Source organism: Antechinus flavipes, chromosome 1, assembly GCF_016432865.1.
Source record: "Antechinus flavipes isolate AdamAnt ecotype Samford, QLD, Australia chromosome 1, AdamAnt_v2, whole genome shotgun sequence".
Classification (NCBI taxonomy): Eukaryota; Metazoa; Chordata; class Mammalia; order Dasyuromorphia; family Dasyuridae; genus Antechinus; species Antechinus flavipes.
This window is the reverse complement of record NC_067398.1, coordinates 261,357,151-261,381,021: the sequence shown is the minus strand read 5'-3', so window position 1 is coordinate 261,381,021 and position 23,871 is coordinate 261,357,151. Positions and strand designations below refer to the sequence as shown.

General features: G+C 32.8%; 1 protein-coding gene across 3 annotated transcripts in view; it reads left to right on the top strand.

Moving 5' to 3' along the window:
* The window catches only part of RSPH10B (radial spoke head 10 homolog B), a 53,051-nt gene that overhangs the window by 10,094 nt on the left and 19,086 nt on the right, over positions 1–23,871 (top strand). For all 3 annotated transcript variants that reach the window (XM_052000838.1, XM_052000824.1, XM_052000833.1), the window contains exons 5-15: positions 1,390–1,563; positions 4,045–4,130; positions 9,033–9,153; positions 9,979–10,155; positions 11,359–11,500; positions 11,731–11,852; positions 13,338–13,527; positions 14,475–14,589; positions 20,646–20,725; positions 21,779–21,927; positions 23,275–23,382. In XM_052000838.1, coding sequence (XP_051856798.1) covers positions 1,390–1,563; positions 4,045–4,130; positions 9,033–9,153; positions 9,979–10,155; positions 11,359–11,500; positions 11,731–11,852; positions 13,338–13,527; positions 14,475–14,589; positions 20,646–20,725; positions 21,779–21,927; positions 23,275–23,382 — 1,464 coding nt within the window. The remainder of the gene's footprint in view (positions 1–1,389; positions 1,564–4,044; positions 4,131–9,032; positions 9,154–9,978; positions 10,156–11,358; positions 11,501–11,730; positions 11,853–13,337; positions 13,528–14,474; positions 14,590–20,645; positions 20,726–21,778; positions 21,928–23,274; positions 23,383–23,871) is intronic.

Below are 23,871 nucleotides of genomic sequence, written 5' to 3'. Positions count from 1 at the left end.
ATGTTCTTCTTGCTCTGTACAATGTTCTACTACTTATGAGTTCATGTAAGTCTCTCCAGGTCTTTTCTGAAATCAGCCTGCTCATCATTTCTTATAGAACAATAATGTTACATAACATTCTTATACTATAACTTAGCCATTCTCCAATTGATGAACACCCACTTAGTTTCCATTTCCTTGCCACAACAACAACAAAAAAAAAGCTGCTACAAACATTTTTGCACATGTGGATGCTTTTCCCTTTTTTATGATTTCTTTGGGGTACAGGCCCAACTGAAGCACCACTGGATCAAAAAGTATACAAAATTTGATAGCCTTTTGAGCTTAATTCTTTGCTCTCCAGAATGGTTGGATCACTTCACAACTCCACCAACAATGTATTAGTGTCCCAGTTTTCCTAAATCCCCTCCAACATTTATCATTATCTTTTCCTGTCATCTTAGCCAATCTGAGAGGTGTGTAGTGGTATCTCTGAATTGTCTTAATTTGCATTTCTCTGATCAATAGCAATTTAGAGCATTCTTTCATATGACTAAAAATAGTTTCTTCATCTGAAAATTATCTGTTCATATCCTTTGACCATTTATCAATTGGAAAATGGCTTGATTTCTTATAAATTTGAGTCAATTTTTATGTATTTTAGAAATGAGACCTTTATCAAAACCCTTGGATGTAAATTTTTTCCCCCAGTTTTATGCTTCCCTTCTAATTTTATCTGCATTGGTTTTATTTGCACAAGATTTTTTAACTTAATATAATCAAAATTATCCATTTTGCATTTCATAATGTACTCTAGTTCTTCTTTGGCCATGAATTCCTTCCTTCTCCACAGATCTGAGAGACTGTCCTTTGTTTTTCTAATTTATTTATAGTATCACTCTTTATGTTTAAATCATGAACCCATTTCAACCTTATCTTGGTATGGGATATTAAGTGCTGTTCAGTGCCCAATTTATGCTACACTGTTTTCCAATTTCCTCAGTGATTTTTATCAAATAGTGAGTTTGGGTTTATCATACACCAGATTACCATAATCATTGACTACTGTAAATACATATATCTTTATGAATCATCAACATTCACTTTTGCAAAATCTTGTGCTCCAAATTTTTCTCCCTTCCTTCTTCCCTCCCTCCTATAGACAGGGTCACAAGAGAGTAAATGGTGAAATATCTTAAAGAAATTTAGAAATGGGAATTTTTATTATTATGTTGGTGAGAACAAGAATGAAAGGAAAAAATTAGGAAGGAATGTAGAAATTTCCCTAAATGTTTGGGAGGTTGGAAAGCTATGATAGGTTTAATTTTCTGAACAGAATATCTTCCATTTACATTTTCTTTCAATCACTCTGTGGAATTTGTTTCAATTTTAATAATGTTATCATTTTAGGGGGACTTTGTTAAGAATATACCTATGTATCATGGTACTTACACATGGCCTGATGGTAGCACATATGAAGGAGAAGTGACAAATGGAGTTAGACATGGATTTGGAATGTTCAAATGCAGCACCCAACCAATATCTTACATTGGCCAGTGGTGTCATGGCAAGAGGCATGGAAAGGTATGTTATTCTTTTAAAACTGAAATATATTGAGAATTCCCATCTTTGAATGAATCCCTCTTTGTCCCCCCAAATATAAGGAGGAGGAAGGAAGAGTGACAAAACTTAGTGAAAATTTATTATTGTTTCCTTTTGCTTCAGTTCACTTCAATCTGGTGCAAGATTAGTAAAAATTCCATTTAGGTGAAATAGTTAAATTAGTTAAGTGAATGATTTTGTATAATCAAAGGGTACTTTAGGCTTAAGAAAAAGTTTCATATGAATTATCTAGATAAATAACTACCTTCTTTATTTGAAAAGACTTAGCCTAATTGTTGTTTTTCTGTTATCAGGAAAAAAATAATTCATTATTCATTGTATACTTATTATGTGCAGGGCAGTGTGCTACTTAATAAGATACAAAGATAATTTATCAAAAAGCATTTATAAGCATGTCTTATGTGCCAGGCATTCCTAAAGGGATACAAAGAAAAAGTAAACAATCTTTTCCCTTCAGGAACTTATATCCTTCTACAATCTAGAATAGAATTACTATTTGGCTACACTTAGTATAACATTTTAGTCTTAGGTCATCTAATGTATGGACAAATCATCTATACCCTTCAATAGTCCCTAAAGGTGTCACTTTAAAAGTGCAGACCAATGATTAATTAATGATAATCTAGTCAGGAAAGAGGTTAAATTATGTCCAGAATAGGTAATGAAATCAAAGAGATATGTAATACATTTTTAGAAATATTTAACCAAAATAGTTCAAATAGAACATACTTTAGTGCCTAAAAAATATATTTGTTATTTGGAAAATTCAAGTGTATAAAAAGAATTCATTTCTCAAAATGCTGGATAAGTGAAGGGTAACTGCATATTCTTATTAACATACAATTTAGATAAGAGCTTCTTATCATAGAGTCCATAAACTTGCTTTTAAAAAATACTTTGACAATTGTATTTCAATATAATTTAAAAATTTATTATATTATATTATATATATAATTATATATATATCCTTTAAAATCATATGTATTTTATTTTGTGCTTTTAAAACATTATTCTCAAGGAAAAAAATTACTACACTGGCAAAGGGATCCATGACACAAAAATTATTAAACACTCCTGATTTGTATAATAAGGAAAAAACAATTCTTTCTGATATATATTTAAATCATGGCTATAGAAATAGGTATCATGCCTTAACAGGGAACCTTTATGTCAAGGAGTCTTTTATAAACATTATCTCTTTAATCTTTTCAGTATCCTTATGAAATTAAAAGACAGATACTACTATTACAATCTTAATATTTGGTATTTTATTTTTTCCAAGTTACATGTAAAACAATTTTTTGCATTTGTTTTTAAAAGCTTGATTTCCAGATTCTCTTGCTTCCTCCCCACACCCATCATTAAGTAAGAAGGCACACACAAAGCTCTGTCACTATCTCTTAAAAAAGTTTTTTTCATGATTTGATTGTATAATAATTCATTGAAACATCTGAACAACTCAATATCTGGACTTTACACACAACTGGTGCTTTCTCCTTAATTTCTGTGAGTTACTGGAACAATTTGTCAGTACATTTAAAAAAATAATACAAATTTTTGCATTATTTAGTCTTTTTAAGTTATATGCTAGTATAACAGGAGCTTCTGTCAGGTCCAACTAGTCTAAATTCCAAACATGATGTATAACACATTCAAATAGTAATGCTATCACCACACTTTCTACCCTTTGTGACCTGGTAGACTTCTTATGATATTTGGAGTATTTTGTAGAGGAAAGAGTATGAATATCAGAAAAAAAGCATGAAAAGGAAACAATATGGATATCATAGCTAAAGGGGGCTCAGTGTTAGTCTAAAAATATGACTGCAGACCCAAGCATTGTTGATATTGTTTAATAGAAAAATCTGGTGAAATTCCATGATAAGATTTTCATAACCTTTGGCTATTTCACAATACTAAGTCCACAGCTCTTAGCAGTGGGCTGGTGGTTCTTTACCGTGCTGATGGTTGGTATTTTCTGAAATAGAAAAGTAGGCAATTTCTTCATGATGGCTGTTTTGCCTTGGAATGACTTCCCATGTAAAGTAAGCTGTATTAGTGTATATTGTCCTGAATGCTGTCATTCTCAAATAACTGGTAGTAATATTGCATAAAACTGGATCCAATCTGCTCCTAAATTGCCTGTCACTCATTTTGGATCTTTACCTAGTAATCAGAAACCAACAGGTTGGCACCATGGCAGCAATGATGGCAGTGGCAACCTGTCACTATCTTCTTGATGGCAAAGTTAAAATGCATAATGATTGTGTCATATTTAAATATAACATTGACTTCTAATTTAATTTAATTCTATTTAATTTAATTATACTGATTAAAGATATGTAGGCGTTCATATACTTTTGCAGTTTTATTCAAAGAAGAAAAGGAATTGTATGACAAAAAGATTTGATTTTTTAAAAAAAATCCTGCTATTTATCTTAGGGCTCCATTTATTACAACCAAGATGGCACCTCTTGGTATGAAGGAGATTGGATCTATAATATCAAAAAAGGATGGGGCATAAGATGGTATGTATAATCTTTTCTGTTTTTTAAAGTATGAGTAAAAAGAAGCCTTTTTAACATATATTTTGATCAGTTTATTTACATAAAACAAACATGCAGAAATGTCAGAGATAAAGGTATTTTTTGTATAGACAGAGTTGGGGTATTTGCAAAGATCCTTAGTGTTTTCTCTAGTGTTCTCCTAAGCTTCACAGAAAATACTACATTAATAAAAATGGTTTACATGTAAGTAGCATTTTATGGGTCAAAGGATTTCTCACATATTTTCTCAATTGAGTCTCATAGCAACACTCTGAGAAAGATTATCTGACTTATCCAACAGCTGAAAAACATGAGCCACAGAGAATGATTTGCCCAAGATAATATAGTGAATTTTGGAACCAGAACTTGACTCTAAAGACTCTGCTCCATCTTCCTTCCTTCCTTCCTTCCTTCCTTCCTTCCTTCCTTCCTTCCTTCCTTCCTTCCTTCCTTCCTTCCTTCCTTCCTTCCTTCCTTCCTTCCTTCCTTCCTTCCTTCCTTCCTTCCTTCCTTCCTTCCTTCCCTTTTCCTTCTCCTTCCCTTTTCCTTCTCCCTCCCTTTCCTTTTCTCTCGTTTTCTTTTTTAATGGTAATATACATTTTTAAAGTATAAAGTTTACAAAGTACTTTTTTATTCTTTGAAGTACATTTTTAAAAAAAAGTTTTGATGAATCATTTCCCTAAAACACTTTTTAACCTTTACTATCTTCCCTTGCAATCAACTAATAATCAAGTTAAATGAAGCTTTGATAATATAATTTTTAACAACATATAACATTTTACGCTTAAGATTTCCTGTTCCTTAACAGAAGAAGAATTTGTATTTTAATATCAATTACATGAAACCAAATTGGTCATTTTATTTGACCTCAAATCTATTCTCTTTTAGTGATCTTTTCACTCACAATATTAAAGATACTGTGTGTGTGTATAGTTCTGCTTTCCCTTCACTTAATCAATTTGTTCAAGTCTTCCCATGCTTTCCTGAACTCTTCACTTTGATTATATTAAGGTTACAATAGTACATTCATAGCATAATTTAGTTAATCATTTTCTAATTGATACTTTGTTCCAGCTCTTTGCTATGGCAAGAAATGCTACAATAAATATTTTTATGTACATGGAAACTTTCTTGCTGTTGTATTACTGGGTCAAAAGACATTAATAGTTTAGTCACTTTTCTTACATAATTCCAAACTGTTTTACAGAATTATTGAAACAACCCACAACTTCTGAGTTTTAAGTGATTATAGATTTAGCACTGGGCAAATTAGAGGCCATCTAACAACTCCCTCATTTTCATATATGGAAACTGAGAACTAAAGAGGTTGAAGGCTTGGCTTGAAGTCACACAGGTGATGGTATTAAGTGGGTTTTGAACCCAAGTCCTTTGGTTTCAAATAGAGTATTCTTTCTGCTATAGCATCTTACCTCTTCCCAATAGTATAGTAGTAGACTTGTGGTTCCTCATCCCTTCCAACATCATTTCCATCTTTTATCATTTATGCCAACTTAATGAATGAGAGAGCATACCTAAAATTGGAATTTGGAACATAATTACTGATAGTAGTTGTTAGTTTGCATTTGTTTTGACTTCAAAGCCATTTCTTACATATCCTTTGACTACTTATCTTCTAGGAAATAGCATAGTCTTATTTTTTGTGTCAGTTGCTTTTTGGATGTCAGATTTTTATCAGAGACATTCAAGGCAAAGGTTTTTTTCCATATTTCATAGCTTCTCTTTTTATTCTAGCTATTGGATTTTGTGTATAAAAGCTTTTCAATTTTACATAATTGAAATATTCTATTTTATCTTTCACAATCTTCTCTACCACTTAAATGGTTATTCTCCCTTTAAACATAGTTGTCAAAGGTAGACTTCTATTTCCTAACTTTTTAAATGATAAGACCTTTTATATTTATTTAGATCACCTTCCCATATGAAGTTTACTGCAATGTATGTTTTTTCCAGTTGAAATAATTTTATTAAGCAGTTGCTTTTAAAATCATAGAGACTAATGTTCTTATAAAAACAGTAGTAGCAATAATAATAATAATAAGTAGTAATTATAGCACTTTAAGATTTACAGAGTACTTTACAAAGTACTTTTTATCTTTTATCTTCACAATAACCCTGGGAAGTAGCTGCTGTTATTATTTTCATTTTACAGATAAGGAAACTGATGCAGATAGAGATTAAAGGACTTATCCAGAGTCACATAGCTAGTTAGTGTCTAAGGTCAAATTTGAACTCTGTCATTATGACTCCAGGTCCAGCATTCTAGCCATTGTTTTATTACCTGCCTGCTGGGTAGCAATACACCATATTTACTAGATAATAATAACATCTTCCCTCTCAAGAATTTGCATTCAATTATAACCTTTCAGTAAGTGTGCTTGGAATAAAGTCTTTTAAAAGCTAGTACCTAAAAATGCATTAACCTTTTGCATCTGGTTCAAAGCCTAGTTAACTGACACATGAACTTTTGTTCTTGTTATATTTGCTAATATTTACATTTGCACTCCATTGTTTCATCAGCATTTTCTGAAGGCTCATCAGCAAGTTGAACAGAATTTTGCTTTTTTCTGGGGTCTTTAAGACCTCCTAGAAATAGGGAACACCTCACCTTTTTCATAGATTGCAAACTTCAAGTTTTTCACAATAATTTCAAAGGAAGTTTTCTTTGTAAACGTTCTGTAAAAAATATTCCTAGAGATGCCAATTCTACATTTAACTAGTTTAAATTGAGTCATTGGGTTTAGACACACATCTCTAAAGAGTTTTTGTCACCGAAGTCTTTAGCACTGACAAATGGTTCAACATCAAAAACCGAGATGATTTTTATGAGTGGAAATGACATTAAAGAAGAGGCATTTTCATCTGCTTTGGTCTTTTATCCATAGGATCTTTTCATTTGACTTGCAGCTGAAACATTCTGGAAATGTTGTCTTTCCATCAGAATGTGAACTGAAGTGTCTTATTTTTCTATCTGCCTAGTGCTAGCACAATTCCTTGTGCATGGTAGGGATTTAATAAATGTTTTATTCATTCATTTATTCAAATAAGTATTGCAAACTGTGAAGTATATCCCAGTGGACATAATTCTACAGTCAAAGTAGTTTTTAAATGGAAAATTTGGAATATGAGGATTCATATTGTTACACTGAGCAATGCTTACTTTATTGTATTATATGGTATATGGCATACATTCATAATGCTCTACTGTTATCTGAATCTTGCTTCTTATTAGAGATATTGGACAAGACACTGAAAGAAGTATGTCAAACAAAAATCTCCTAACTTAACATAACACTTATGTGTTAGGAGTCCAGCTACTCCTAACATATAAAGTTGCAACAGAACCTAACATCAGCAATGAACCCAGCAAATAAACTTCCAGTGTAGATACCAACATTTAGAATATTTTTTTCTGATAAGCTGCCTGTTGAAGTCATCCCTTCTTAAAAGAATAAAGCACAGCATACATTTTTATTTTAGTCCCAAGGATAACTGAGGGTTATTTCCTTGCCTATATTTCATACTGTGTTTGATGAATTCTTCTCTGATGGCTTCAGACAGTGAAACTATTGTTATCTTGGTTGTACAATATATTTCTCCAAAGCTGGCAGAGCTAAGGCTTTCTGCAGAACTGTGGGATTAAATGCTTATTTGGTGGTATAAGTTGTTGGGATAAAGTTATTTTCTGCCAAATTATTATGCAGTTTTTCCTAAAAATCTTGTAAAATAGTATGTCTTTATATCAGTTTCCCTAATTATCTATTGGGCTATCTAGTACTTTTCCCATTATACTAACAAATTAATCTATTAATGTTGATGTAATTATTATATTTTAATTGTCTGTTTTGTGTAAGGACAGCCTATCTTCTACATGTTGGTCACAGATGACTTTTATTTTATTACTTGCATGTTCTCTGAAAATGTACTTGATTTTAGGCTGCATCTCTGCAACATAGGGAAGCTATATTAAGCTAAGTTAAGCAAAATCTTAACTATTTTAAAGCAATGTATATCAGTTTAAATTTGACTAGAGTTTTTTGTCTTCCTTATCACTTTGTTACATTATCAGATTCTTTAACAAAGTAAAAATGTTATGGTCCTAATGGCATTTCATTTTATTCACATATCTGTATAGTCAATTTAGATATATAAATAAATCTTCAAAGTGTTGAAATTCTTAGATAAAAGTGTGTTGGAACAGGTTAAAAAGAAAAACTTAGGTGCAAATGTTCTTTATTTTATGTGCATACTTATGACTTAAGTTTGTACTTAAGACTTTAAAATTTGCAGTTTTATCAACATGGGTAGTTCCTTCACTAGTGCAAAAGTATAGCAGCTTTTCTACATATTAGTTGAGAAGTTTTCAAGAATTTGTAGCCAATATAGCAAAAAAAAAAAAAAAAAAAAAAAAAAATTCATCAACAAGTAACCAGTGGCAATTCTCTCTAACCTGAGCTAAGGAAGTTTTTAGATAACTGTCCATTGTTAGGTGTTTTCAACTTGGCAGGATCTACAAAAGCTTGCAATCCATTGGCCTAACCTTAAGAGCCCAGAGACATCTCCACACCATGAAAAGACACTAGAACAATAGTCCACAAAGCTCTAAGAGATCTATGATAGAAGTTAGGGTAGTTATTTTTTTTTAATGTTTTGACAATTGTATTTCAATTTAGTTGGTTTTCTTTGTAATCCAATGCATTCTTATTTTATGCCTTTAAAAAATATTATTCTGAAAAGTAGTCCATAAGTTTCATCAGACTGTGAAAAGGGTCTAGGACACAATAAAGTTTAAGAACCGCTGCACTTGAGCAAGGCTTTTGTGGGAGTATGCCAATAGTCTTTTTAAAATCTTATTTTTTTTTCTAGTTACACATCTGGAAATATTTATGAAGGTCAATGGGAAGACAATATGCGCCATGGTGAGGGAAGGATGAGATGGCTGACAACCAATGAAGAGTATACTGGTCAGTGGGTGAAGGGCATCCAGGTACTATACTAATTAAACTGAGCAAATGTCTATGCTGTCAAAACATAGCATGTGATTGGCATACCCAAGGTCGCAAGTTGAAGTTAGATTCTGCCACCTATAATATTCATTATTTCTGTGATCTAGGTAAGGGCTCCTATAAGATCTCATGATCATCATTAATGTCCTAAAAACCACAGAGCAAAAGTCAGTGTAGCTGCAGGCTGACTTCCTTGAATATCCCTGGAATTTTTGTTATAATAGTCCAGGAATTGACACCTCACAACTGGATTTTTAACTAAGTCTTGGCAATATTAACCCAAGATTAGTTTCCATATTTGGTACAGAGGAAGTGTGGCAGGGTGCAAAGGACACTGACTTCAGGCCATGAAGAGCTGAGTTTAAGTCCTACCTTTTTTCCCTCAGTATTTTATTTTTCCAAATATATGTAAAGATAGTTTTCAACATTCATTTTTGTAAAACTTTGTGTTCTCAAAATTTTCTCCCTCCCTCCCATATACCCCCCTTTCCCAAAAGAGTAAGCAATCTGATATTTATCTGATATTATATTAGATGGTAAGCAATCTGATATTATATTAATCTGATAAATATGTACAATCACAAGTCCCATCTATTACAAATACTAGTTTGGTGACCCTAAGAAAATCCCTAAACTTCTTAATGCCCCAGGGGATTCTTGGAGACCATAAAATGCAGAGCAGTTAATGGTCTTCATTGGAAGAAGTAATTCTTCTACCAATAAAATCATGAACCTGGTTGATATCTAATTATGGGGTGGGAAAAAATGACCTGTTTTAAAATTCTTGTTATTTTCATTATTTTCAGAATGGATTTGGAACACATACTTGGTTTCTAAAGAGAATTCCTGGCTCTCAGTATCCTTTGAGAAATGAATATGTAGGAGATTTTGTGAATGGAGATCGTCATGGTCATGGGAAGTTTTTCTATGCCAGTGGTGCAATGTATGATGGAGAATGGATTTCCAATAAGAAGCATGGTTTTGTAAGTAGTCTTGTGAAAAATCACATTTTAAGAGCAAGATATTTGAAACATAATAATAGCTATACCATTTGCTTCCAAGTAGTAAACTATATCCATTTTATATGAGAACTATATCCATTTTATTGCTTAAAAGATGTTTTCAAATACATAAATCTTATCAAGTTAATATTTTGAAGAAGGCTATTTAATCATGTGATACCAGTTAACATTCTTTTTAATGTGCTTTCCTTTGTATCTAGCAATTTATGCTTTGTGGTTATTTGGAGAAGCATCATGACATGGATGGTGGTAGAAAGACCAAGGGTGTGGGATTCTGGAATGAGTGCTCTAACTCTGGCTGTGTTACTCATAACTTTTTAAACATGTACAAGTCACTTAAACAATCTTTCAGGGTCGCAATTTCCTCTTCTCTAGGGAGCATGGACTAGGAAAGCTTTAAATTTCCATCCAATGCTAAAATCCTTTTTAGCTCTGTAATTCTAGTAGTGGTGATATTTTTAAGTTGAGCCCTTCTATAAAAAACTCCATTCTGGGAATTTTCATGGTTGTCATCTATACCTGAAATGATCTGTCTCCTCCTTTCTACTTCCTGACTTCCTTTAAGAATCAGCTAAAATTCCACCTTCTATAGGAAGCCCTTCCTGACTCCCTTTAATGCTACTGCCTTCTTTCTTTTGATCGTTTCCAATGTATGTAAGTCGGTTATGCCTAGGGTTTTTTGTTGTTTTTGCATGTAGTTGTCTTTATTAGATTGTGAGCTTCTTGAAAGTAGGGACAGTCTTTTGCCTTTTTTGTATCCCCAGCACAATTCTGGGCATACCATAGGCACTTAATAAATGCTTATTGAGTAACTGATTGATATAACCCATGCATTTGGTCAGTGTTAGGCATGTGGGTATGGCTTAATTGACTTAATTAATAGTCAATTAAGCCTATATCCCTGGGCTTTGCACTATGTTTTGTCCAGTTGAATTAATTATCCAAAGATTAAATGGCATTGAACTTGAATATGTGAAAAATAAGCATCCTTCAATATCAACATATAAAATGTTACTCTAAATTAAAATTAAATTAAAAGTTGAAGCAACCACACTATAAACTATTACACCTCAGAACACACTTGAAAAATACTTTTATACATTTATCAACATTTTCTTGATTAAACTTAAGACTGGGAAAAAAAGGTATTTGTTTTTTTTGTAGGGCAGGTTAACATTCAAAAATGGACGTGTTTATGAAGGACAGTTTGCCAATGATCACATAGTCGATGTTCCACTATATGAGAATGAGGCAGAAAATAGCCAGGATGATGACAGTGCTTACCCAGAACCTCCATATAGTGCTGGTAAGAATCATTAAATGTCAAAGAAAAAAATCAACCCACTTTGATATCAAAATGTCTATCTGCCAATATACATTTAATAGGTCAAGGGAACAATGCTTTCATTAATATCTAACTTCATTTAAATCTCTTGTGTGCACTTGTCCAAGTTTATTTCACAAGTAGGAATACTTTAAAATGTTTTATATTATTTTTCATAAAACATAACATGAGGTTTTTTTTTAATTTGTTAGAGGTTATCAGAAAACTTGATGGCAGTGAAAGCAATTCTGTGTTAGGATCAAGCATTGAACTTGATTTGACTTTATTGTTAGACATGTACCCTCCAAAGGACAGACCTGAAGAAAAGAAACAGGTAAAACTATATGTTACATAATCATTTTCATAAGCTTTTCCACAATTAATTAAATTATAAGTTATTGTAGTTCTTCATAGTTAGGAAAAATGCTTTCTTGAAAATTTGCTTTTTTAAAAAAACACAAAATACCAAATTAAAATTTTTTAAGATGCAGTGGGGTTATATAATTTTATATAACAATTTATATAATTTTTCATAAATTTCTGTAGATATCTGGATCTTGAAGATAATCCATTCCATATAGATAGGAAAGTACTTTAACCATCAGAATATGCCCTGAACACTCCTGAAAATTTTTAATTTATTAAGACCGATTCCTAATTCTTAGATGCTGGATCTATAGTATCAGTCTTTATGATGGCTATTTCAATTTAAGTCAACAAATGTTTATGAAGTAGTTACTGTTTGCAAGGTACTGGTCAATTCAGTTTTTAAAATCAGTGGAACTCTTTGAATTACCTAATATTTTGACTGAATTGGCAAGACCAATTTAGTTGTGCACGTGGACCTGACCATAGCCAGGGTAAAAATGTGACCAAGGTAAAGTTTTTTAGATGTCTCCCTCTTTGATCATTTCCTCCCTATGGGAACCCAGAGCTCTTTTGTTGCCTCAGTAGAGAAGAAAGAGATCCTATCCATTCACTGATCTTTTAATGTTAGTCATTAAAACTTAAAGGACCTTTATTTTAAAAAGATTTCCTCAAATAAATGGCTGCTGATCCATCCTCTCAATATCAGATCTCCCTCTCCTAGGGCCAGAGAAACCATTGTGAAATATAGTTAGGGCTTTCATAAAATATTGGAAAGAAGTTTTGAAAGCAGAAAGAAGAAAGGAGGAAGAGGCTGACTTCACTGCATGACAGGATAATCCAAGATATTTTCTTCCACATTGCTTACATGTTTTCACTATATTTTGATACAGCTGCTTGAAATTTCACCATATAAAGGTTTACATCAATAAACTTTCTCTTCTAAAAATACAATTATTTCTGTGAGTCAGGAGCTACCAAGTTTCAAATTGGTGCGTGATATTACATGATTACAATACCCAAAATATTCTGAAAATATTCAAATCTGAGAATAACTTCTCAGGGAGATAAAAATTCTTTATCAAAGCAATTGTTTATAAAGACATAGAATAAAGAACAACTTAAAGGTAATAAAATGAGAAAATTATTTTAATTTGATACATTTTAATGATCCGTATAGTAAGACATCACTATATGGACAATGAAGTCTGCCCTATAGAGAATAGTATGGTTTATCTAGCCATCTAGCTTCTTTTTATATGTTGTCTTCTCCCAGTAGAATATAAGATCCTTGAAGTCAGGGACTGTCTTCTTAGCATAGTATCTGACAGTGTAATCACATTAGTATAAACTTGGTGATTTTTTTTTAAAGTTGGCTTAGAGAGTAGGGTGAGTTTGGTAATATACTGGCATTCACATAACATTGAAATAGGTTTCATTTTCTCTCTTTCAGGTAGAATTTGCTGTTTTGAGAAATATTTCAGAATTAAGAAGAATCTATAGCTTTTACAGTAGCCTGGGATGTGACCATTCTCTTGACAACACTTTCCTGATGACAAAGCTTCAGTTCTGGAGATTTTTAAAGGATTGCAAACTTCATCACTGTAAAATAACTCTTGCTGATATGGACAGAGTATTAAGTGGTTAGTACTGATGCCTTGTGTGGTTTTTTTCATTTGATGTATTAAAATTAACATATAAAATGATGTGTAATCTTAGAATCAATGAGTTCTCCTTTTGAGTGTTTATTGGGTGTCTGCTTAGAATCATTATGCAGGTAGTTGATTATCAAAAATCTGTGATCTCTGACCTTAAGATGTTTACAGTATATTGGAAAATAAAGGTCAATAATGATAATAACAATAGCTAAGATTTATATAATATTTTAAGGTTTGCAAAGCAATTTACAAGTATTATCTCATCCTAACAATTCTGGAAAGTAGGTTCCATTTTTATCCTTATTTCATAGATGGTCAAACGGAGGCAAACAGCAATTAAGTGGCTTGCCCAGAGTCATGCAAATAGTATCTGAGGCAGGACCTGCCTGTAGTCTTTCTGACTACAGATCCAGCTATTTATGGTAGCACAATGGATAGAAACCAGTGTTTCAGTACACATGACACAGCAATGAGCGATAGATAATTAAGTGTAAAATTTTGCTTCACAGACTATATATGGTTCAAAAAAGAGAAAAATTACTAAGTAGCTAGGAAAAGTTTCTTGGTGGAAATAGAACCCAAGTTGGGCCATGATTTTGTACATTAGGAAGTTTTTGAAAGTATTCTTCTTTCAACCAGTGCTGCTGAGTTAGTATATATACTCCCTTGTAAATGATCAAACATTTATTTGACTGGAATAGTCCTGGATTAAGAATAATAGAAACAAAAAGTTGAACAATCTTTACTTGAACTGCTCAATCTTTGTTAATATATAGCACCTTGTTTCTGACCATTTCCTAAGAGAAACAACTTCTTTTGATTTTTCATTGAATAGTGTTCCAGAGGCAGATATCTTAGAAAGAAGGGCCTTAAAATGGCTTATCTATTCCAATATTGCTAAATTTTTCCCCAACTTGCTTTTCTCATTTTAGATAATAATAATATTTCAGTTGAAGAGATTCACTCCCCTTTTACCACTTTACTGCTGAGAACGTTTTTGAATTATCTCTTACAACTAGCATACCACATTTATAACAAAGATTACAAGTAAGTATTATTTTTCTTTTCTTTTTAAAAAATATTTTATCCTAATCATCAATAAAATATTAAAATAAAATTTGAAAGCTCCTACATAAATCTAGAATCTCCAAATTATAATTTCTACAAATGGGTAGATTAACTTAAACAAAATGAAAATGTCCTATTCTAATGTATTCCTTTCTGATCTTGTGATTGTTTTTAATTTTTTTGTTGCTGTGATTGTCGTTGCTTCTGCTATTGTTGTTTTAGTTGTTACCATCTCATCTTGTTTGTCTCACTTTTTTGACGAAAATTCAGATAAAATCTCTCCTCGGACAAGTCACTGATATTGTTTGCTGAAATTTGGGGTTCTCTGGACTCTTGCACAGTGGATAAAATAACTGTTATTTTGTATTTGAATAAAACTATCAGGATGTAAACTCATTCCCTGTAGCCTCACTGGAAGAATCATCAGAATAATCTAGGACAACCTGGATGATTTGTATCTTATTTTGTTCCCACATGATTTTGATCTCCTCTTTTAGGTTCTCCGTATTTTAAAAGCTTTTTCTTCCATATAGCTTGGAGATTACATGGCAGAATAATAATACTAAGGATTCAGGTTCAGAGACTACAGTCTTGATTTTGCTTTGGCATACTTTAAAGATATACTTATTGATATCACTCTATATAAAGATATACAATAAGTATTCAAATGATATTTTTATATCAATGGAGAAATATTCTGCAAGAAAAAGAAGCTACTTAATTTGTTTTTCAGTGGGGCTATCTAGATATGGATGTCATCCATATTCATTAAGTTGTTGGTTCAACTCTGTAGAGGGTCTCAGACAGTGGGGGAACTCTGGATGAGGTATAAGACCCTTTAGCCCAGAGGGAACCTGCTGACAATGTCTGGTTCGGCTCCCCATCTCCCCTCAGGGCTCTCGGCCTTCCTGAGAAGTCAAGGAGGGCGTGACCATTTGTCTTCTACTTGAAACAAGGGATACTTACAGTAAAGATGCATTTATATATTAATAGCAGGTACTTATAGTTACCACATACTCAGTGTGCTGTAATGATGTAATCATACTAAGGTATTTAGGGGCTGAGAGGAAGGGACTCCATCTTTGACTAGCTTAGTAAGTCCCTGCCTCCTTCACTCCTCCACTAGGACCAAGGACTTGGACTGGTCCTGAGGTCCTCCAGAAAGTTAGTCCAGATGGTATATTTTGGCACACCAGTGTGAGGGCTCTAGAAAGCACACTACAAAACTCCTTTAATATGGAACCCATACTTTTAATGTTAGGAAAAAATAAAGGACTTGAAATTTCTTCCTACAAAAACCCTGTTTTATATGACTTTTTCTCAACATTATTGCATTGGGGACTTGTTTTAAATAAGTTCCACATGGACATCAAATATTCCAGTATATTTTATTGATTTGTAGTACACAAATAAGTCAGGAATGCAAAATTAAGTCAAAGGCTTTACAGTAATAACAAAGGCAGAGTATAAGTTATAGAGCAGATCATTGGTAGTCTCACCAAATTTCCTTACTGTCAAGCCATGTCAAACAACAGTTTCAAGAAGTACCAGGCTATTTTTTCTAAGATTCATAGGCAATTTCATCAAATTGATTGGGTTACTGACTCTATCACTGGTAATACCAAAAAAACACAATTGGCTAATACTTCAGGGATGCTGCCAGGAAACTACTAATGAGATCTCTGGGCACATAAGAGTTTTCACTGTTCCTGGCATTCTGTCACTCTGTCATTGCTCATCTCCCCATCATGGCAAGCATGAGTATGGCATTAGATTGCGAAGGAGTTATTATCTCTTCATTCATTCATTCATGTCTTCATACATTATATTACCTATGTCCTTGAACTCCACCTCTGAACTTACATGAAGTGATGTCAATCTTGGGGACATATTCCTCACCCAAATAATTTGGCTTATTTTGCTCCCACTCAGACTATTCTAGCTTATAATTAAGATGTGAGAAAGAGTTCTCAGTTCTTATACAAATATGCAAGATACCATTGCATATTATGTAATGAATAGCCTTTATATCATCCTAAAGGAAAATATAAAACAGTGTATAAGTATTCCAAGTACCCCATAAACACTTGATATGATATTCTTTTCAGGAAATCCCACTTTCACTCCAGAGACCCATATAAGCCTCTTGCTTTATAGGATTGCAAGAGAGGTATCTCTTCTCCATTGGACCTCATTCTCTGAATAATGTGTACTAAAATAAATAAATAAAAAATAACTTGTACTAAAAGAAGGCAAACTCTAGTTTTTTATTCCTCTGTTTTATGTAGATTCTTACTCCTCCACCCCCCCCCCCGTTTTAGGTACCCTTGCTACATTCTTAATCCAATAATTCTTGTTGTTCTTAAGTTTTCATAAACTCTAAATTTTCCTCTCATACATAGATGGGGGTGTTCCTAGCCACATGTCACTGATTAACTGAAGCCAGGAAATCTGGAAAAAGGAATTATCCCTTCATGTGGATGAGAGAGACTACAAATAACTTTAATATGCCCTTTCCCCAAGGATATCATTAATGGTTTCCATTATAGAGAGAGGATTTGTCATTGCACAGGTTTCTTCATCCTCTCCTCACATTGACTCCAGTCTGTTGTGAAGGCTCTGAATTTTGGTCTTGGCTTAGTTTTGTTGGTGGAAGTACCTGTTATTTTTTGGTTTTCTGCTGTCATAAACAAAGCTCTGCAATTTTTTTTTTGGATAGTAAATAACTATCCTTTTTTTGTCCTTTAAGTAACATCATTTGGTATGCTGATAACAGGAACACTGGAATAGTTGGTTTGTTTATTTGTTTTCAGCTTATTGTGTGTTTTCATATTACTTTCTAAAAACACTGTACCAAAATATAATTCTATCAGCAGTTTAATGGTATACTTTCTTCACAGCCTCACCAATTTAAAATTTTGTTCTTTTTTAAACTATCTCTAGTAATTTAATTGATATTAGGTAAGGGTGGGGCAGCTAGGTGGTGCAATGAGTAGAGCATCAGCCCTGAAGTCAAGAAGATCTGAGTTCAAATTCGACCTCAGACACTTAGCAAGTCCTAGCTGTGTGACTCTGGGCAAGTCACTTAACCCCAATTGCCTCAGGGAAAAAAAAAAAAGATATTAGGTAAGAGCTCAAAGTTATTTTATGTTTTTCTGATTGTTTAAACAGTTTTCCCACGTAATGATTAACAATTTTTCTTTCTTCTTTTGAGAATTGCCTATTTGTTCATTGAGCCATAAACCTTATTTTTTGTAAATTTAGCCACTTCCTTACAAATTTTGGATAACAATTTCTCATCAGATGTGAAAGTTTTTTTCCTTACTTTTCTGGTGCAAAAACTATTTTTACATAATTAGATCCCTGAGTTTTTATTTGTTGATGGATCAGAATTTTTCTCATTTCCCCTACTTTATTAATATTTCATTTTTCCTTTCTTTCACTTAAAAATAGTTCATTGATCTGCTTGGGATTTAGAAACAATATATTCTTGATTTGGTGTCAGTTCAGGTCTTAGCTCTGCACTAATAATCTGCACATTGCTGGGCAAGTCACTTTCTTAGGCTTTCTCAGTTTTATCATCTATAAAAATAAGAAGGACTCACTTTGGCTGTTGGAATCCTAGTCCCTTCTACTTCTAAATCATTGATTCCATTTAATCTACAGAATGAGATGGGAATCAAATCCTCTCTCCCCTCCTTTTTTTTTTTTTTTTTTTGCTATACAACTGTCTAATTTTCTTGAAATTTTGCTAAATTAAGATCTTCATCCTCCCCTGTAATGTTCTCTCTAAAATGTAATGTTCTTTATAGAGGTTTTCTTGGGTCTCTGGAGGCAGCTTTCATTTCAGTTCAGTAATCACCACAAGTATAGCCAGGTGTTAAAGTCCAAATCCTTTATTGTCTCTTTCAAAATCTTGTCTCTTTTCCTGGGTTCCAGTTAGCTTTCTTAGAGGCCTATCTCTCTCCTTAGTTCCAAGAGCTTGAGCTCCTGCCTCCTTCTCTGCCCTGGGAATCTCTCCGAATGTAAAGGTGTGTGCTTCAGCCTCCAGCCACCATAAAGGTGGATGAGGGAATGAATCTGTCTCAGCCTCCAAGAGCTTCTAGTGTACTTGTCCTCCTGGCCCTGAAAGCTTCTTGCTTATATGCTGTACACTGAGTAAAAACCAAGCATTATATCACTAGGAAACCATTATTTGTTGTAGGAGTAAATCAATGCTAAACTAGATTTAACCACTGTCTCCTCAGTTCCACTGAGTACCTTGTTTCAAGTTCTGGCCCATAACATCTCCTTACAGGAATAAATCAATCATACTGAACCATGCTAAATTAGATAACTATTGTCTCTATCAATTCCACTGACTTAGTACCTTGTTAGAATCCTTTGTTTCAAGTTCAGAGTTCTGGCCCATAACATTCCCTCCCAACACACACACACAAATTTTGCAATCTCAAACATATTATATGCTTTTGGTGGTAATTCTCAAGTAAAAAGATGTTTCTGAATTCAAGTGCCATAAGAGCTATCACATAAGTGGTTAAGATAGAAGCAGAAATTTTTTTTTGGATTTTTCTATTTTCTTCTTTCCCTTTCTGGCTTTAATTTATTGGGGATTTTTAAACTTTTAGACTAAAAAAAAACTAAAGCAAATAACTTTTATTTTTCTCACTTAAAAAATATCCTTTTGTATCTTTTATATGCAAATAACTTTCATTTCCAAATTTTTTTCTCCTTTCTCCTAAAAAGCCAGTTTTCCCCTAAAACAAAGGGTTGGGGTCTTTTTGTTTTGTTAAAAAAAAAAAAGGAGATAGGAGTTGGTAAGCAGTTCAACAAAACCAAAGGTGGTGTTCATTAAATCTCCTTGAATCCCAGTTTCCTCAACTATAAAATGAAGAGATTGTACTAGGTTGTATCTGAGGTCTCTTCCAAATATAAATCTATTCTAGAAACCAACACATCAACATTGTATGACATGTGCAACACTTTATGTCACATTCTTCTACATTTTCTTTAATTCTATTCTGTGACTAACAATAATAGATAACATTTAAATAGTATTTATCATGTGCCAGGCATGTAGCTAACATTTATATTGTATCCCTTATTTGATCTTCACCACAAACCTAAAGAGGTAGATGTTATTATTATCTTCATTTTACAAATGAAGAAAATGAGACAAATAGAAGAATTTAAATTAAATTATTTTTAAATATCTGAACCAAAATGGTAACCACTTTTTGGTTACCATTTTATTTCCCCTCACTTTTTTTTTTGGCCAAACTTCATTCTAGAATAATGATAAATTGCATGTCTACAAATTGAGCAATAAGTTTCAGCTTTCTGAGTGGTTCTACACATACATATCACAAGTTTCTTGGCTACCTAAGTATCTAAAACTTAAATTCAGGTAGGTCTGTGGGTCCAGCATTTCATTCACTGTATCACCTGGATGCTCTTTAGCTTGGTCATTACTAAGCCCAGTATTCAGTTTGGGATTTTGTTTTTTCCTTTCATCTTGTTGCAATTATTGTGCTGTTTTCCTGATTCTGCATCATTCATTTGTCTTCCCATATTTTTCTCATTTCTTCATGTTTTTTATACTAAAATAATATTCTATTAATTAGATTTGTGCACCACAATTTAATTAATCACTGTTCAATCAAGGAGCACACAGTTGTTCTCATTTCTTTGTTATCACAAAAAAGACACCAATAAGCATATTTATTTTAGTATTTGTAGGCCTTGCCTTTCTTTTTTTCTTTGACTTTCTTTGGGTATATACCCAGAAATTCTACTGCTTTTCCAGGTGGAATCTGTTCACAGAAAGAAATAAAAATATTCCAGTTGTGTTAGCAACAAGAGCATCAAAGATATAAAGGTCCAGAGTCAAAAATCTTTTAATTTAATCTTTACATTGCAAATAACTTTGAAAAGTTTTATTCAGATGGAGCCACAACTAGATGTTTATCCTTAAACCAGATTTTCATTATGGTTTTCTCATAGTAAACTATTACCTGCAATTTTTTAAATCACAGAAATGGAACTCCATCACTCTGTGTGTGTTTTTCAAGAATGATGACTGATAAAATTACTCCCAATGCCTGTCAGATAAAAGGTAAGAAAAATTGTCAGTAACAATAAAATAAGCTTCGCTAAATATAATTGCCATTCTTGTGTTGAAGTGTTGTGATAGAAAAGATCGAGGTATATTCTAGGAAATCTTTTTACTTTCTTCCATAGCCAAGAAACTTGTGACATGTATGTGTAGAACCACTCAGAAAGTTGAAACTTATTCCTTGATTTGTAGACATGCAATTTATCATTATTCTAGAATGAAGTTTGGCCAAAAAAAAAAGTGAGGGTAAATAAAATGGTAACCAAAAAGTGGTTACCATTTTGGTTCAGATATTTAAAAATAATTTAATTTAAATAATTAAAAAAACATTAAAAGCACAGATATTTGTAAACCTCTATTATCAGTCAATAAACACTTGTTAAATGCTTAATGAGGGATAGATGTGGTCAGACCTGTGCCTTAGGAAAATCACTGACAAATGAATAGATGGATTGCAATAAGGAGAAACTTGGCAGAAAGATCAACCAGGAGGCTGTTGCAATAGTCCAGATGTGACTTTGTCCCCAGGGTACAGACAGTGTTAGGAGAAAGATAGGAGTTTTTTGAGAGAGAGATTAATTGCTTAACAATCCCAAGTGATTCTTCCCTCCCATATTACCTTTTTCCTGCAGCTTAAGGTGGAAAGTTGGGACCTCTGAAGTAGTATATTCTTTTTGTTCCTCACACTTCTCATGGATTGGTTGCCTGGCCAATAGGTAGTCCCCTGTCCCTCAGTCCTAGAATCTTTTGGTGTTGTGTTTAATTGCAAGATGAGAACAGCAATAAATAAATACAAATCTCCCAGTTGCTTCTGTCCTCCATGTAACCTCTCTCTTGCTCCCAGCACATCTTTTCACCATTTTACTTGATACCAGTTTTCAGTTCCTTTTGTACCAATCTCTTAACACCATACATGTCTTAATAAAATATTCTTTGTTTTAATCAGTTGTTCAAAATTGGAAAGAAGGTTGCAAGTAGAAGTGGATGGAAATCCCTCAGACTGCTATACATAATTATATTTGAATGTTTTAATTTTCCTTTGTATTTTTTTAGGCAATTTCTTCTGTGACCCACAGCGGACTGTTTATGCAATGAATTATATTGAGAAATGCTGGGAGGTTTATTTAGCTTACTGTAGACCAAACGCTCATCCCCCTCATGAATTAACAATGAAAACCAGATACTTCCTCTGGATGTTGAAGGTAATCACTTTTGAAACTTTCATAATTAATTTGCATACTTAGTTGTTTAGGTTTGGATAAAAGAAAGGAAAAGATTTTCTAGAATGATAGGAAAAAAATAAGGGTACTAATTATGGTGGGTTTTCATGATCACTGGATATTAAATGGGGCTCTTGGAAGAATTAAAAAGCAGTGTAATTCAACAAGCATTTGTTTTAAGCATTTTCTTTGCCAAACATACTACTTACTAGTTGCTGCAGATATAAAGGCAAAAATTAAGCAATATCTACTCTCAAAGGCCTTACATTTTACTTGAGGAAAAGTACAGATAAGTAAATACCAACTAATTTCAGAGATAATAACTGAAGAGATCAGTTAATAACAGAAGAGAAAGATTTTCTGTAGGAGGCAGCACTTAATTTGAATGTTGAAGGAAGCTAAGATTAATTCCAAGAGGAAGAGATGAGGATATAGAGTATTGCAAACATATGACAAAGATCGAATATCATGAACCAAAAACAAGTCCTTGAATTTATTTGGAATTTACAATGTATGATGGGTAACTATGTAAATTCAGTCTAGGATATTAAGTTTAGAACTTGATTGGGAAGAACTTTAAATGTCAATCAGAGGAATAATTTATACTTTATCTCAGAGACAATAGGGAATCACTGAAACAATATTAGTTGACTGCTGAGTGCAAGATGGATTGGAAAGGGACAGACTAATTAAGGAATTATTGCATTAGTCCAAATAGGATGCAATGAGGATTTGAACTGAGTGATCGCCCTGTGAGTGGAATGAAAGGGACAAATTTAGGAGATGTTGTAGATGTAATCTGACCAGACTTGGTAAATATATAGATTGAGGTGGCAATGATGAAAACTGAAGAGTCAAGGATGACTACTTGGCTGCAAACTGAATGATTGGAGAGTTTATAATGCCCTTGACAGAAATAGGGGAGTTAGAAGAGATAAAAAGAAAGTAAAAAGAAAATGAGTTAAGTTTTAGATAGGTTGAGTTTAAGATACCACTGGGACATCCAGGTGAAGACAAGGAGCTAAAGATGAAGAACTGGAACTCAAGAGAGATGAGAGTTGGATATGTAGAAATGATTTTTGAATTCACTGAAGCTGAATGAAATGACTAAGAGACATTTTTAAATTTTTTTCTTGTTTTTCAGAAATAGTTTTTAATCTAAAATTATAGAAAAATAGTAAGGGCATTCAATTTATATATTTTCATATTATCATTGCAATTTTAAAGATATTTATAATTTACATTCATATAAATGTATACATATAAAAGCTATTTCTGCTTTATATATTTATGCTAATACAGATGCTATTTGAGTATTTGTTCCTACAGGATTTTAAAATAATAACTAAAAATTTAACAGCAACCAAATTTGTGGAAATCATAGCAGAAGATAATCCTTTCATGCATGATGGAATTGATAGCAACTTTGAGCTTGAAGTAAGTAGAGAAGAACCACAATGACTACAGCTTTTTGTCTGTAATAAGGTGTGCTATAACCAAGAGTTGCTTGAAAAACAACAATGATAAAAGATGAAAGTAGATCTGTGATTAAATTGGGCAAGTATGGATGAATGTTCAGAACCAGGGATTTCATCAAGGTAGGCTGATAAAAGGGAAAATACTGACAGTGCCAACAAACAACTCTTTTACAGTTTATAATCTGAGAGTATAATCAGAGTTTAGGACACTGAGAGATTAAATGATTTGCTCTTGGTCAGCATATGTCAGCTGCAGGATGTGAGCCCAGAATTTTTGATTTTGAGTCCTGCTCTCTATGGCCAAATGCTCTTGAGAGGTCAGAAATTTTTAATCTTTTAGTGCGTATTCTAGGCATGTTGGGCAGTCCAATGAAACCTGTGGATTCTTCTCAGAATAGTATCTTAAATGCATAAAATAATATACATATGATTAGAAAGGAAATCAATT